This window comes from Lissotriton vulgaris, chromosome 11 (genome assembly GCF_964263255.1).
Source record: "Lissotriton vulgaris chromosome 11, aLisVul1.2, whole genome shotgun sequence".
In the NCBI taxonomy this organism is placed as follows: Eukaryota; Metazoa; Chordata; class Amphibia; order Caudata; family Salamandridae; genus Lissotriton; species Lissotriton vulgaris.
The window spans coordinates 27,392,875-27,408,349 of NC_141699.1; the positions used below are offsets into that span (position 1 = coordinate 27,392,875).

General features: G+C 53.1%; 1 protein-coding gene across 1 annotated transcript in view; it reads right to left on the reverse strand.

Moving 5' to 3' along the window:
* The window catches only part of PIWIL1 (piwi like RNA-mediated gene silencing 1), a 1,696,151-nt gene that overhangs the window by 169,790 nt on the left and 1,510,886 nt on the right, over positions 1–15,475 (reverse strand). Inside the window, exon 19 of the mRNA XM_086942674.1 lies at positions 3,220–3,345. Coding sequence (XP_086798800.1) covers positions 3,220–3,345 — 126 coding nt within the window. The remainder of the gene's footprint in view (positions 1–3,219; positions 3,346–15,475) is intronic.

Here is a 15,475-nt window from a genome sequence, read left to right on the forward strand (position 1 = left end):
CACTAACTTTACGAAATCTAGCATCCATAGACTTTGTCCCGCATCCCGCGTGAGAGTGCACACTCGGCACCCGATCCCCCTAGGCCTCTTGCTCCTAACCTGAAGGTTCTGTAATGTAGTCCTAGCGATCCTGAAGCCTTTGGATCTTGTTACTTACCTGCTAGTATTTCGCATTCCACTTTTGTAGTATATGGTTTTTCGTGCCCCTCGGGCATTTGTGTAAATTGTGCATCTTGAAGTATTTTCATAAGAGTTTTGTTGTGTGCTTAGCTCCCTGACTCAAAGAGTTCAGGGTAGACTTGTTATAAATAAATATCCTTTTATTTTCTTAACAACTTGTGTGGTGTCCTTTCACTTGGTGTTCAAGGGGTATATGTGATGGTATAACAGCTGGCTTAACACGCCCTCTAGAGTTTAGCCTAAAGACTGCTCTTGTCCATGCTACTAGGATAGCTGGTCTATAAGGTTGACTTACAACCAATCATCAATAAGGGTTGTTTGGTATGATACATAGTGATCACTAGAATAGTGAGCACTGCATATCAGGCCAACTTCTCAGAGAACACCCCGATCAACCAGTGCTCACTAGTACAAAATCTGGTCCCTCCTCACATGGGTAAGCAACTCACCACCTTCTCTAATCTAGATTCCATATCCCTGACACTACTGATGCAACGCACCACATCTGCCCCCCCCCCCCGCTCCGAGTATCTTCCGATTGGCCCTTCCCGGGCTGGAAAGGCAGATCCTCGCCCTTCTGAACAACTTCTTGGAGATTGGCTACTTACCTGAAGGAGACCAGAGTGACACCCCTGCAAAAAAAAACCTGGAGCGGACGCAACTATCCTCAAAAATTATAGATCCATCTCACAGGTCCCCGTCCTAGCAAAAGTTATCGAACCACATGTCCTTAAGACACTTTCTGCCTTCCTGGAGGACCACAAGCTACTCCAAACCTGTCAGGCAGGTTATAGAGCCCACCACAGTACAGAGCTGGTAATGTCTGTTCTGGACGAGATCAGAACGGCGGCTGACAAAAATCCCAGCGCGCTGATCCTATTAGACCTCTCTGTGGCGTTCGACACGGACACGGGTTTTCCTGTGAGCAGTGGACACTGGGGTTCCAAGTTGTAAATGGGGAGACATGACTTCCTTGAGTATACTACATGTTATTGTTACAACATATTTTCTCTCACATGTGTATATACCCCCCCACTTGTGTTGCAGTAGCTTCTCATATACGATTTTTCTAGGTCCTGATGAAAGCTGGAGCAATACTCCTGTTAGCTGAAACTAGTCGACCACTTGCACATCGCCACAAGGTAGTCTTATTCACTCACTACTAGGCGTGTTTTTAATCTTGACACCCAGACTAATCACGGTTAGCAATCTGGGAAGTCAATTTTAGTTAGCACATTTTCAATAGCACTGCACGACTTTCTATATGAATTCTTTTGAGCATTACTGTGGCTATATTTGTCGGTTCCACTCATGCACTGCCATGAGTTGATCCAGGTGATGCCTGGTACGACCACTAATCCCCATATGATGAAATGCCGCCATAATGGGTGGTCTGATGGGACTCCTATAGCCCAGTAAAGACTCTCTATTTCTTTTTCACATGTGTGCCCGTGTGATTTCTGCACACTATACTGGACAGGACACCACCTTTGACCTGGTCTTTTCTTTTGGTGTTTTTCGAGTTCGACACTGTCAGCCATACACAACTACTGGCCCGAATCACTGACCTTGGCATCTGCGGACAGGCACACCAGAGGCTCTCATCCTTCCTGACTGGCCGGTCCCAGAGGATCCAGTTGGGTGATTGGATGAGGAGGTGTCGGATAGGGGCACCCTCACGTGTTGCGTCCCCCAGGGCTGTGGTATACCCAGAAATTGGGACACCTGTGTCATAAACCTGGCTTTGACAAGTGAGATACTATAGGGATTTCCACTGTCGGGTATTCAATTAAAAAGGGTTCGATCCTTAGGTTTGAGGAGCTCAGAGAGAAGTATGATATGGCCCAAGGGAAAATATTCAGGAACCTGCAAGTTAGACACGCCCTTACAACGGCTCTACCCGATCTCATGGACATTCCGGAGGTATCACCGCTGGAAGATCAACTGCTTGACAGACTGCTACACTCAAAAGCTATATCACTCACATACAAAAAACAATGCAACAACCTACATGACACGTTCCACAAACTCCGAGAGCAGTGGCAGAAAGAGCTAGGACCCATTGACGTTGAGGACTGTCAAACGGCACTAATGTCCCCCAGAGAAGCAGCCATTACCCTCCGTTTCAGAATGATACAGCTCAAAATCTTACATAGATCATACTTAACAGGGGTTACTCTGGCGAAGATAGGTGTTAGACTAGATACACTCTGCCTTAGGGGATGCCAACAAACTGCTACCTTCAATCACACGATCTGGGAATGCCCTGCAGTGCGGCAAATATGGGAGGGGGCCACTACCCATATCCAGAATGCCCTGGGAAAAGTAGTAATCCTTAAACCAAGACTAGGTCATCTTAACATATGGGCGCCGACTGATCTCACTGAGGTGGAACAACTGATTACACTGGGCTATACCCTGGTCAAGCGTGAGATTGCGAGGGGTTTGGGGGGCGGTGGGTGAACCTTCTCCCAGAGTGTGGGTAAAAAGAGTTAAAGAAATTAATGATTGCAGAAACTGAAGCATTTAAATCACAAGGGTGCCCGAGGAAAAGGGATAGGAATTGGGGCAAATGGAATATATACCGTGGCAACCTGTGTATATCCGGATCAGTGGAACTGGAAATGCAGCATGGTGGGGAGCGAGATATTGGCATATTAAGATTGTAACCATTTTCTCCTTACCTATTGTGATGAAGCATTGTAAGACTATTCAAAATGCAACTGGAAAATGTATGTGACTTTAATGTTGAAATTAATAAAAAGATTTATATAAATAAAAACATTGTTTGAACTTTTTTTTTAAAGGCTTGGATAGTAAATCAGCTCCAAGAGATGCAGAAAACGGGTGATGGTGGACAGAAGCAACGACTGCTTGACAAAACTGATTTAAAAAAAGCTGTCACTGCTGTGTTTGTCATCAACTGTACACTTCGTATGCATCCTATGGTGAGAAATTACATTTATAACAGTTGAAATGCAATGCAATCCTACAAGCTATGAGAACTGCAGTTACAAATAAAAAACTAAAACGACTCACCATTCTGGTCTTGTGACCTCCACATCAATAATTGTTCCAGGTGGGGGATTCTGAAGCCTTCCTCCAGCATGTGCAAAAAATCGAGCATTTACTCTCTTCTTCACAACAATCACTGTTAGTTTGGGGCTTTAACACAAGTATATTTAAATCAGAATTGTCTTAAAAAGTCTAAGACATACATTGACAAACCAAGACGACCACATATGAAAACAAGTTTCTTACCTGTAACTTTGGTTCCCCAGTATTGGTAACTTTCATAGACTCCCATGGCTTGTTTCATTCCCCGTTGTCAGAATGGTTTTGCAAAAGAGACCAAAGTAAAGCAACAACCAATCAGATTAGCCTCACCCCATAGAACCCTCCTGAGAGAACCTCAGAGCCTCAGATCTTCATAGCTGTTGTGTAACAGTAACCACATCTGCTGAAGGCTGAGCTTTCCCAGGGGAGGAGGGTGGGCGCATGGGAATCTATGAAAGTTACCAATACTGGGGAACCAAAGTTACAGGTAAGTAACTTGTTTTCTTGCCCCAATATTGGAACTTTCACAGATTCCCATAGCTTGTATCAGAGTAGCTAGCAGTAAGCAATAAAGCACATTTTGTGACAAAATAAATAGAAATCCTTCAGTATCCATACTTTCATAAGAAAGAAATGAATACATATTGAACCAGTAATCAGTATTATCATTAGATACAAAATGTGCAATCACAGGAAGGAGAGATAGTAGGGAAAGCCCACCGCTCAACGGAAGAAGTTCCTCAGGACTGCCTGGCCTACAGCCGTGTCTTCCTGTGCCAAGGATTCCAGGCAGTAATGCTCAGTGAAGGTGTGCGTGCTGCTCCAAGTCGCAGCTCTGCAAATGTCTTTGATCTGCACTCCCGCAAAGAGAGCCATAGAGGAAGCCATGGATCTTGTGGAGTGAGCTCTGACCCTGCCTTCTAGAGGCTTGCCCGCTGCAGAGTGGCAGTACAGAATGGCACTGGAGCACAAGTTACTACTTGTGTAACAATATATCTGTAAGAGACATTAGTTAGTGATAGATTCCTTACCTTAGAATATCCCCAAGCGTCAGACTGGATCCGGAAAGTTTTGCGTACCAGTACCCTTGCGCGTCGGTAGGCGTCGTCTGCGGCTCCGCGTCCGTCGTCGGCGCCGTGATGACGTCGGAGTACTTAGACGCCGCCTCCGCGTGCTGACGTCAGTTCTTAGCCACAGCTTTTCCGCGCCAGAAGCGCAGAGCCATGACAAAAACAGACACTGGTGCCAAGAAACTAGGGCCCTGAAAGGGGATGACCTTAACCCTAGATATCGGATCGCAGAACGGGGAGGATGGGCGGGTCGGTAAGGAATCTATCACTAACTAATGTCTCTTACAGATATATCGTTACACAAGTAGTAACTTGTGCATCTGAAAGAGACACGTTAGTGATAGATTCCTTACCTTAGAATAGATACCCCAGCAATACCATCCCCGTGGTGGTGGGTCTGCGAACCAATATTTACACCAGAAAGTCCTGGAGAACGGAACGGCCGAAGTAGCCGTCCCTCCGGACTTGACTGTCCAGGCAGTAGTGCCGCGCAAACGTGTGCAACGAGGCCCACGTAGCTGCCTGGCAAATGTCCTGCAAGGGCACACCTCGGCCCAAGGCAGTTGTAGTGGCCGTGGCTCGAGTGGAATGAGCCCTCAGCCCAACAGGGGGTTCCTTCTTAGCCAAGGAGTAACACGCCTGGATGCACATGATAATCCATCTAGATGGTCCGTTTGTGCACCGCTTTCCCTTTCTTAGCGCCCGCGTACCCAACAAAGAGTTGATCATCCACCCGGAACTGGCGTGTGCGATCCAGATAGAACGAGAGCGCACGTTTTGGGTCCAGACGGTGGAGCCTCTCCTCCTCTCTCTCTCGAGGGGTGCGGAGGCGGAAAGAAGGTGGGCAATGTGATGGACTGCCCAATGTGGAAGGCCGTGACCACCTTTGGCAAGAAGGAGGGCCAAGTCCTCAAAACAACCTTGTCCAGATGGACTGAAAGGAAAGGAAAGGAGGCTTACAAGAGAGGGCCTGGAGCTCACTCACTCTCCTGGCAGAGGTGATGGCTACCAGGAAGGTAGTCTTCAAAGAAAGAAGGCGAAGTGGACAGTTATGAAGTGGCTCAAAGGGAGCGCACATCAAAAATGTTAGAACCAGGTTCAAGTCCCACTGAGGCATCACAAAAGGAACAGGAGGAAAGGTATGAGTGATGCCCTTCAGGAATCTGTTTTCAATAGGGGACTTGAACAAAGAAGGCTGGTCAGGCAGCCTCAGAAAGGCTGAAAGAGCCGAAAGATAGCCCTTGATAGTGCCCAGAGCAGAGCCCTGCTGGGCAAGAGAAAGAAGGAAGAGAAGAACCTCAGAGAGAGGGGCATTGAGTGGATCCAGAGCCTTTGCTGTGCACCATGCCACAAATCTGTTCCACCTGCAGGCGTATACCGTCTTTGTGGAGGGACGCCTGGCTGCCAGAAAGATGTTGCAAACTTCAGGAGGCAAGTCAAATGGCCTCAACTGTCACCGCTCAATCTCCATGCATGGAGGTGGAGACTGGACAGGTTCGGGTGGAGGACCGTCCCCTGCTGCTGCGACAGAAGGTCCTCCTGAAGAGGCAGACGAACCGGGGGATCGACTGACATACTGAGTAGCTCGGGATACCAGTACCTTTGTGCCCAGTCCGGAGCCACAAGGATGACCTGTGCCCGGTCGCGCTTGATTTTCTTCAGCACTCTGGGCAGAAGAGGTATAGGCGGAAAGGCGTACAACAGACCGCAGCTCCACTCGCGACGAAAAGCGTCTCCGAGCGAGTGCCGCCTTGGAAATTCCAACGCGCAGAACTGATGACATTGCGCGTTCTCTTCGGTGGCGAATAGATCTAACCAAGTCTCTCCCCATCGCAGAAAGAGGTATTGCGCCACGCCAGAGTTCAGACGCCATTCGTGATCCATCGAGCACCGACGGCTGAGTTCGTACGCCCTGGCGTTCAGAGAACCTGCCAGGTGTTGAACCACCAGAGTCACGCCCTGATGTTCCAGCCATTGCCAGAGGCGCAGAGCCTCCTGGCATAGGGTCCACGACCCCACCCCACCTTGTTTGTTGCAGTACCACATGGTGGTGGTATTGTCCGTGAACACCTGCACTGCACTCCCTCAGACAGATGGGAGGAATGCCTTCAGTGCCAGACGAATCGCCCGCAGCTCCAACAGATTGATAATGAGCCGGGACTCCGCCGGAGACCAGAGTCCCCTGATCTCCGCCTCTCCCAAGTGGCCTCCCCAGCCCAGGAGGGACGCGTCCGTCACAACCACGTGCTCCGGTTGGGGAAGGGAGAGGGATCTGCCGTTGACCCAATCGCGGTCCGTGAGCCACCACTGCAGCTGTCTCGCAGTGCCCTCCGAGATCAGGACATGGTCGGACAGGTTGCCCCGGTGCTGGGCCCACTGAAACTTCAGGTCCCACTGCAGAGCCCGCATCCGCCACCGTGCGTGATGCACCAGAAGGATGCAGGAGGCCATCAGCCCCAGCGTCAACCTGACCGAAACCCGGGATAACGGCCCGAAGATCGGAATCAGAGCCTGTATATCCCGAACCCGCTGTTCGGGCGGGTAAACCCGAAACTGCGCCGAGTCGAGAACCGCTCAGATGAAAAGGAGCTTCTGAGAGGGGCACAGGTGTGACTTCGGCACATTGATGGAAAATCCCAGCCGGTGCAGGAGATCCGCCGTAGTCTGGAGGTGGCTGACGACTGCCTGGGGCGAGCCCACCAACAACCAGTCGTCGAGGTAGGGGAAGACTGAAACCCCTAACCTGCGCAGGTGAGCTGCGACCACATCCATCACCTTCGTGAACACCCGTGGGGCGCTGGTAAGGCTGAAGGGGAGCACGGTAAACTGAAAGTGCTCGAGGCCTACCGTGAACCGCAGGTAACGCCGGTGGGCCGGCAGGACGGGGATGTGAAAATACGCGTCCTGCAAGTCCAACGCTACCATCCAGTCTCCTGGGTCTAGGGCAGCCAAGACCTGAGCCAGTGTCAGCATTTTGAACTACTCCTTCCAGGGGAAGCCGTTGACGTTCCTCAGATCCAAGATAGGGCGTAGGCCCCCTTTTCACTTCTCGGGTACCAGGAAGTAGTGGGAGTAGCAACCACGTCCTACTTCTGGCCCAGGAACGCGCTCGATGGCCCCCTTGGCCAAGAGGGCCGAAACTTCCTCCTGCAGGAGCCGCAAGTGATCCCCAGATACGTGGTGGTGTTGCGGTGGCATGGCTTGAGGGGTTGTCTCGAAGGGGAGGGAGTAGCCCCTTCGGACGATCTGCAGCACCCACCTGTCCGAAGTGACTGTGCGCCAGTGAGAGTGGTGATGGCAAACCCTGCCTCCCCCTGGCGTCACATGGGCCGAAAAGCACGGACTAGGAGGGCTTAGAGGCGGATGCTGCGGGGGCAGGTGTGGACTGGCTTCGCTTGTTCCGACGACCGCCTCCACGACGGTTTCCACGGCCGCTGCCGCGCTGGACGACAGTTTGCGGCGAGTGGCTGGCGTCACGTGTGGGGGCGCCCCTTCCTTGGCCACGAAAGGAGCGAAAGGCACCCATTTGCTGGCGCGGGGCCGAGAGGCCCAAGGACTTGGCCGTAGCACTGGAGTCCTTTAAGCGCTCAAGCGCGTGGTCTGCCTTGTCGCCAAAGAGGCGACGGCCATCGAACGGCATGTCCATGAGTGTATTCTGGACGTCTGCCGAGAAGTTGGCGGATCTCAGCCAGGCGTGGCGTCGTATCGCCACCGTCGTAGCCATCTGCCCAGCGAGTCAGTAGTATCCAGTCCGCACCTGATATTATACTTCGCTGCGTCCCGGCCCTCCACTAGGGCTTGGCCGAGTTTGGCCCGTACCTCCAACGGACACTCTGGCAGCACTTCCGCCACCGTTTCCCACAGAGAGTGGGTGTAACGGCCCAAGAGGCTTGCGGTGTTGGAAGACCGCAGTCCCAAGCTAAGGGACGAGAACACTTTCTTGCCATAGGCATCGTACCTCTTGGATTCCCGATCGGGGGGAGCCGCCGGGAAGGCGGTCTGGGAGTTAGAGGCCTGGATAACCAGACTCTCGGGGTGGGGTGGGTGGACAGGAAACACAGGTCGCCCGGGGCCGGGCGGTGCCGTCTGGCCACGTTCCTATCTACAGGCGAATCTGTAGCGGGCCTGGACCAAGTGCCCATAAGAACGTCCGTCAAGGCCTCATTAAACGGCAGCAGAGGCTCCATGGAGCATGACTGCGGCTTAAGGACCTCAGTGAGGAGGTTAGTCCTCATGACCGCGACGGGGAGCTCAAGGTCTTAGCAGCCCTCATCAACACCACACTATATGTAGCGCCCTCCTCCGAAGCCACGGTAGGAGGAGAGACGAATCCAGTGTCTGGAGAGGTGTCCAGGCCACTGGCCTCCCCAAGGTCTCCTGTCCAGTCCATGCTAGACTGACATTCCCTTGTCAGAGGGTCCTCAGACCCCTCCCACTCCTCCTCTTCCCCCATCTCCTGAGACTCAAGGTCATAAGTGAATGAGGACGGTTCATAGAAATAAAAATCTCCGAACGGCGTCGAGAGCGGCGCCGATAGGCGTCGTCCCGACGTCGGAACCACTTGAGATGAGGCATCGGGGCCGGCGCCGCCCGAGGACGACGCCGGAGGGGACACCACACGGACCGACCCCGGGGGAGGGGGGTGGTCGTAAGGTCCACCGGGGACGTTCCATCGCCCGAGGAGGGTCCAGCGGCACCCCGCGGCGCCGGGCCTGAAGGCACCGACGACGCCGGGATCGTGGAGCCCTGCGGCGCCGGGACTGAAGGCGCCGACGGCGTCGAGGCCGAAGCACCCCACCCGCTAGGGCCCCCAGACGGGTTCACTGGGCCCGAAGGCGCCGCGGAACCCGTCCGAGGAGAAAGGGACCTCATGGCCATGAGGAAACGCTCGATCTCCTCTGGCGTCGCGTTCAGCCCAGGGACCGGGGGGTATGGGGCCGAACGCGGCGCCCGCGACTCACGAGGAGCCGCGTGGGCGGTGTCACCGGAACCCCCGGCCGCATCACGCGAGCGTCGGAAGAGCGATGATGTCTCTTCGACTTCTTGTGCTTCTTACCTGACGACTTGGACCCGGAGGAGTGGCGCCGACTCCCGGAGCTGTGACTGCTCCGTCCCCGCGACCTGTCCCTCGACCTCCCGTGGGACCGGGACCTCACACGGCGCGGGAGCAGGCCTCGTCGTCATGGTCGACGCCCAAACACATCAGGCACAGGCGGTGGGGGTCCGTGACCGACATGGTACGGTGGCACTCGTCACAATGCTTGAATCCGGGCATCCCTAACGGCACCGTCGGAGTCGTAAAGACTTCGAAATGGATCAAAAGATCACAAAAAAGTTTAGTCAAAAAGTGACTAGGGAACTGCTCTTTCCAGATCTGCGCTGGCTGACGCGGAAAAAAGAAGAACTGACGTCAGCACGCGGAGGCGGCGTCTAAGTACTCAGACAACGTCATCACGGCGCCCACGACGCCGATGACGGACGCGGAGCTGCAGACGACGCCTACCGACGCGCAAGGGTACTGCTACGCAAAACTTTCCGGATCCAGTCTGACGCCTGGGGATATTCTAAGGTAAGGATTCTATCACTAACGTGTCTCTTTCAGATAATCCATCTAGCAATACCCTGCTTTGACAGGGGAAGACCCTTGGGAGGAGGACTAAATGCGATGAATAATGGAAAAGATTTACGAAATCCCTAGGTGTGATCCAGATAAAATTTCAAGCACCGCCGTATATCCAGTGAATGTAGTGACCTTTCCGCTAGAGTGGAAGAATGAGGACAGAAAGACTTGAGAATCACTGGTTCATTGAGATGAAAGTCTAAAGGTACTTTTGGTATGAACCTCGGACAGTATTTCATTTGAACTGGAGAAAAGGTTCCTGTATAGTGAGCCTGTAATTCCCGAATGCGTCTTGCCGATGTGAGAGCAAGAAGAAGTGGCAGTTTTCACGAAAGAAATTTCATGTCTGCCCGATGAATCGGTTCAAAGGGATGCTTCATCCACTGGGGGAGAACCAAGTTCAAATGCCATGTGGGAGACGGAGGCCTCACCGGAGGAAAGACTCAAAACAGGTCTTTGAGAAACTGCTTGACAATTCTGGATGACCAGAGAGAAGGTCCAGATGCAGTGTGCCTGTAGCAAGAAATTGCTGCCAAGTGAACCTTTATGGATGAGCGAGCCAATCTTGCCTTAACCAAGGACAGGAGATCTGGAAGAACCTGATGAGGCCGAGAAGAGAAAAGGTCAACACCTTTCTTCTGGAACCAGATGCAAAATCTTTTCCATTTCAAACGGCAAGTTTAGTTACCGGAAGGGGCTCTAGCTTGAGACAGAACCTCTCTTATCTCATCCGAGAGGAAGGTTTAGAAACTCTCGCTGCTCAGGAGCTATGCTGTCAGGTGTAAGGAACGAGGATCCAGATGCCAAATCGGACCGTGGGAAATCGTGAGAAGATACGGAATCACCCGCAAAGGAATTGGAGGAGCCAGAGAAAGGAGGTGCAGCTCCGTGAACCAGAATTGCCTCGGCCAAGCAGGAGCTATTAGGAAAATCTTGCACGGTTCTGCCTTGATCTTCTTGAGTTGCCTTGGGATCACCGGAATGGGGGAAAGGAAAAACAGAAATGCTCTTGACCAAGCTATCGAAAGCGCATTCCCCCAACGACCCTCGATGGTGTAACCTGCTTGCGTAAAACTGGCAGTTTCTGTTCATCGGGGTGGCAAAGAGATATATTGAGGGGTTGCCCAACTGATGAAAAATCTCCTCCAAGTCCATCTGGTTCAGTTCCCATTTGTGGCTGACTGACGACAGCCTGCTGAGTCTGTCCGCCTTTTCGTTTAGCACTCCTGGCAGGTGTTCTGCTTGCAGTGATATTCTGTGTAGGATCGCCCATTCCCAATTTTTGTTGGGCCTCCTGGGATAATGGAAGAGATCTGGTACCCCCTTCCTTGTTTATGTAGTGCATAGCCGTGGTGTTGTCCGTGCGGACGAGAACCGCCGACTCTGGCAAACGTGGAAGAAATGCTTGCCGTGCCAGCCGAATTGCTCTGAGATCTAGGAGGATGATGCGAAAATGACTGTGCAGGCGCAACCAATGCCCGCTGACATGTAGATCCTGGAGCACCGCAACCCAACCCTCCAGCGAGGCGTCCGTCGTTACCATTTGAGGAGCTGGATTGCTTACCAAGGATAGACCTTGGGATAGGTTTTCTTCCTTCGCCCACCACAAGGCTGCCTTTCTTATTGTCGCAGTAATTAGCACCTTGTCGTCGAATGAGCAGTGAATCTGCCGCTATTGCTTGTCTAGCTGTTCCTGAAGAGATCGCATCCGCAATCTGTAGTGGGATATCAGAGGAATGCATGAAGAAATCACTCCTAGAAGGGATTTGTAACAGCGTACTTAAAGACACTTTCTTTTCCTCAACAAATGCGCCATGGATTTCAGTTTTTCCTGCCTTTCGAGGGATGGAAAGGCCTTGCCGAGAGTCGTGCCCAAGATAGCTCCCAGGAAACGTGCTGTCCTGGAAGGGAGGAGAGACTACTTCTCCCTGTTGAGAGAGACCCAGGTTCCTGAATAGGGTCATACATGCCTTGACTGTTTCCTCCGCAGCCCCCCCCTGGACGGGGCCTTCAGCAACCAGTTGTCCAGGTATGGGAAGACCTGAAAATGTTTTCTTAAGAAAGCTGCCACCGGTGCCAGCACCTTGGTAAAGATACTCCGGGCAGAGCGAAGCCCGAAGGGTAAAACCCTGAATTGGAAGTGGCTCCTGGCTACTGTGAATCAAAGAAACTTCCTGTGAGCTGGGTGAATGGGTACGTGAAAATACGCATCTTCAAGATCGAGAGTGGGCATGATATCCCCTGGATGCACAAGTTACTACTTGTGTAACGATATATCTGTAAGAGACATTAGTTAGTGAGATTCCTTACCTTAGAATATCCCCAGGTGTCAGACTGGATCTGAAAACGTTTGCGTAGCAGTACCCTTGCGCGTCGGTAGGCGTGGTCTGCGGCTCCGCGTCCGTCGTCGGCGCCGTGATGACGTTGTCGGAGTACTTACACGCCGCCTCCGCGTGCTGACGTCAGTTCTTAGACACAGCTTTTCCGCACCAGAAACGCAGAGCTATGCTAAAAACCAACACTGGTGCCATGAAACTAGGGCCCTGAGAGATGACCTTAACCCTAGATATCGGTTCGCAGAACGGGGAGGATGGGTGGGTCGGTAAGGAATCGATCACTAACTAATGTCTTTTACAGATATATCGTTACACAAGTAGTAACTTGTGCATCTGAAAGAGACAAGTTAGTGATAGATTCCTTACCTTAGAATAGATACCCCAGCAATACCAACCCCGTGGTGGTGGGTCTGCGAACCAATAATCACACCAGAAAGTCCTGGAGGACGGAACAGCCAAAGAAGCCATCCCTCGGGACTTGACTGTCCAGGCAATAGTGTCTTGCAAACGTGTGCAGCGAGGCCCACGTAGCCGCCTGGCAAATGTCCTGCAAGGGCACACCTCGGCCCAAGGCAGTCGTAGTCGATGTGGCTCGAGTGGAATGCCTCAGCCCAACAGGGGGTTCCTTCTTTGCCAAGGAGTAACACGCCTGGATACACAAGATGATCCACCGCGAGATGGTCCGCTTGTGCATCGCTTTTCCCTTCTTAGCACCCACGTAACCAACAAAGAGTTGGTCATCCACCCGGAACTGGCGTGTGCGGTCTAGATCGAACGAGAGCGCACGTTTTGGGTTTAGACGGTGGAGCCTCTCTTCCTCTCTCGAGGGATGCGGAGGCGGAAAGAAGGTAGGCAAGGTGATAGATTGCCCAATGTGGAAGGCCGTGACTACCTTGGGTAGGAAAGAGGGCCTTGTCCGCAACACAACTTTGTCCGGATGGACTGAAAGGAAAGGAGGTTTACAGGATAGAGCCTGGAGCTCACTCACTCTCCTGGCAGAGGTGGCGGCTACCAGGAAGGCAGTCTTCAAAGTGAGAAGGCGAAGAGGACAGTTGTGAAGTGGCTCAAAGGGAGCGCACATCAGAAAAGTTAGAACCAAGTTCAAGTCCCATTGAGGCATCACAAAGGGAACGCATGTGTGATGCCTTTCAGGAATTGATTAACGATATGGGACTTAAACAAAGGAGGTTGATCAGGCAGCCTCAAAAAGGCTGAAAGAGCAGAAAGGTAGCCCTTGACACTGCCCAGAGCAGAGCCCTGCTGGGCAAGAGAGAGAAGAAAGAGAAGAACCTCAGAAAGCGGGGCATTGAGGGGATCCACAGCCTTTGCTGTGTACCATGCCACAAATTTGTTCCACCTGCAGGCGTATACCGACTGTGTAGGGACGCCTGGCTGCCAGAATGATGTTACAGACTTCAGGAGGCAAGTCAAATGGCCTCAACAGTCGCCGCTCAATCTCCAAGCATGGAGGTGGAGCCTGGACATGTTCGGGTGGAGGACCGTCCCCTGCTGCTGCGACAGAAGGTCCTCCTAAAGAGGCAGACGAACCGGGGGATCGACTGACATACTGAGTAGTTCGGGATACCAGTACCTTCGTGCCCAGTCCGGTGCCACAAGGATGACTTGTGTCCGGTCGCGCCTGATCTTCTTCAGCACTCTGGGCAGAAGTGGTATAGGCGGAAAGGCGTACAACAGACCGCAACACCACTCGCGACGAAAAGCGTTTCGGAGCGAGTGCCGCCTTGGAAATTCCAACGCGCAGAACTGATGACATTGCACGTTCTCTTCGGTGGCGAATAGATCTAACCAAGGCTCACCCCACTGCAGAAAGAGACCTTGCGCCACGTCCGAGTTCAGACGCCATTCGTGATCCATCATGCACCTGCAGCTGAGTTCGTCCGCCCTGGCGTTCAGAGAACCTGCCAGGTGTTGAACCACCAGGGTCACACCCTTATGTTCCAGCCATTGCCAGAGGGTCCACGACCCCACACCGCCCTGTTTGTTGCAGTACCACATGATGGTGGTGTTGTCCGTGAACACCTGCACTACACTCCCTCGGACAGAGGGGAGGAATACCTTCAGTGCTAGACGAATTGGCCGCAGCTCCAAAAGGTTGATATGGAGCCGGGACTCCGCCGGAGACCAGAGGCCTCTGATCTCAGCCTCTCCCTTGTGGCCTCCCCAGCCCTGGAGGGACGCGTCCGTCACAACTACGTGCTCCGGTTGGGGAAGGGAGAGGGATCTGCCGCTGACCCAATCGTGGTCCGTGAGCCACCACTGCAGCTGTCTCGCAGTGCCCTCCAAGATCAGGACATGGTCGGACAGGTTGCCCTCATGCTGGGCCCACTGAAACTTCAGGTCCCACTGCAGAGCCCGGGTCCGCCACCGGGCGTGATGCACCAGAAGGGTGCAGGAAGCCATCAGCCCCAGAAGCCGCAGCGTCAACCTGACCGAAACTCGGGATAAAGGCTGGAAGTTTTGAATCAGAGCCTGTATATCCCGAACCCGCTGTTCGGGTGGGTAAACCCGAAACTGCGCCGAGTCTAGAACCGCTCCGATGAAAAGGAGCTTCTGAGAGGGACACAGGTGTGATTTCGGCACATTGATGGAGAACCCCAGCTCGTGCAAGAGGTCTGCCGTAGTCTGGAGGTGGTGGACGACTGTCTGGGGCGAGCCCGCCTTCAACAACCAGTCATTGAGGTAGGGGAAGACTGTAACCCCTAACCTGCGCAGATGAGCTGCGACCACCGCCATCACTTTCGTGAACACCGGTGGGGCGCTGGTAAGGCCGAAGGGGAGCACGGTAAACTGAAAGTGCTCGTGGCCTACCGTGAACCGCAGGTAACGCCGGTGGGCCGGCAGGACGGGGATGTGGAAATAAGCGTCCTGAAAGTTCAACGCTACCATCCAGTCTCGCGTAGCCCCACTTTGGTCTTCTTGGGTACCAGAAAGTAGTGGGAGTAGCAACCACGTCCTACTTTAGGCCCAGTGACGCGCTTGATGGCCCCCTTGGCCAAGAGGGCCGAAACTTCCTCCTGCAGAAGCCGCAAGTGATCCCCCCAATACGCGGTGGTGTTGCAGTGGCATGGCTTAAGGGGTCGTCTCGAAGGGGAGGGAGTAGCCCTTCCGGACGATCTGCAGCACTCACCTGTCCGAAGTGACAGTGCGCCTGTGAGAGTGGTGATGGCGAACCATGCCCCCCACTGGCGTCA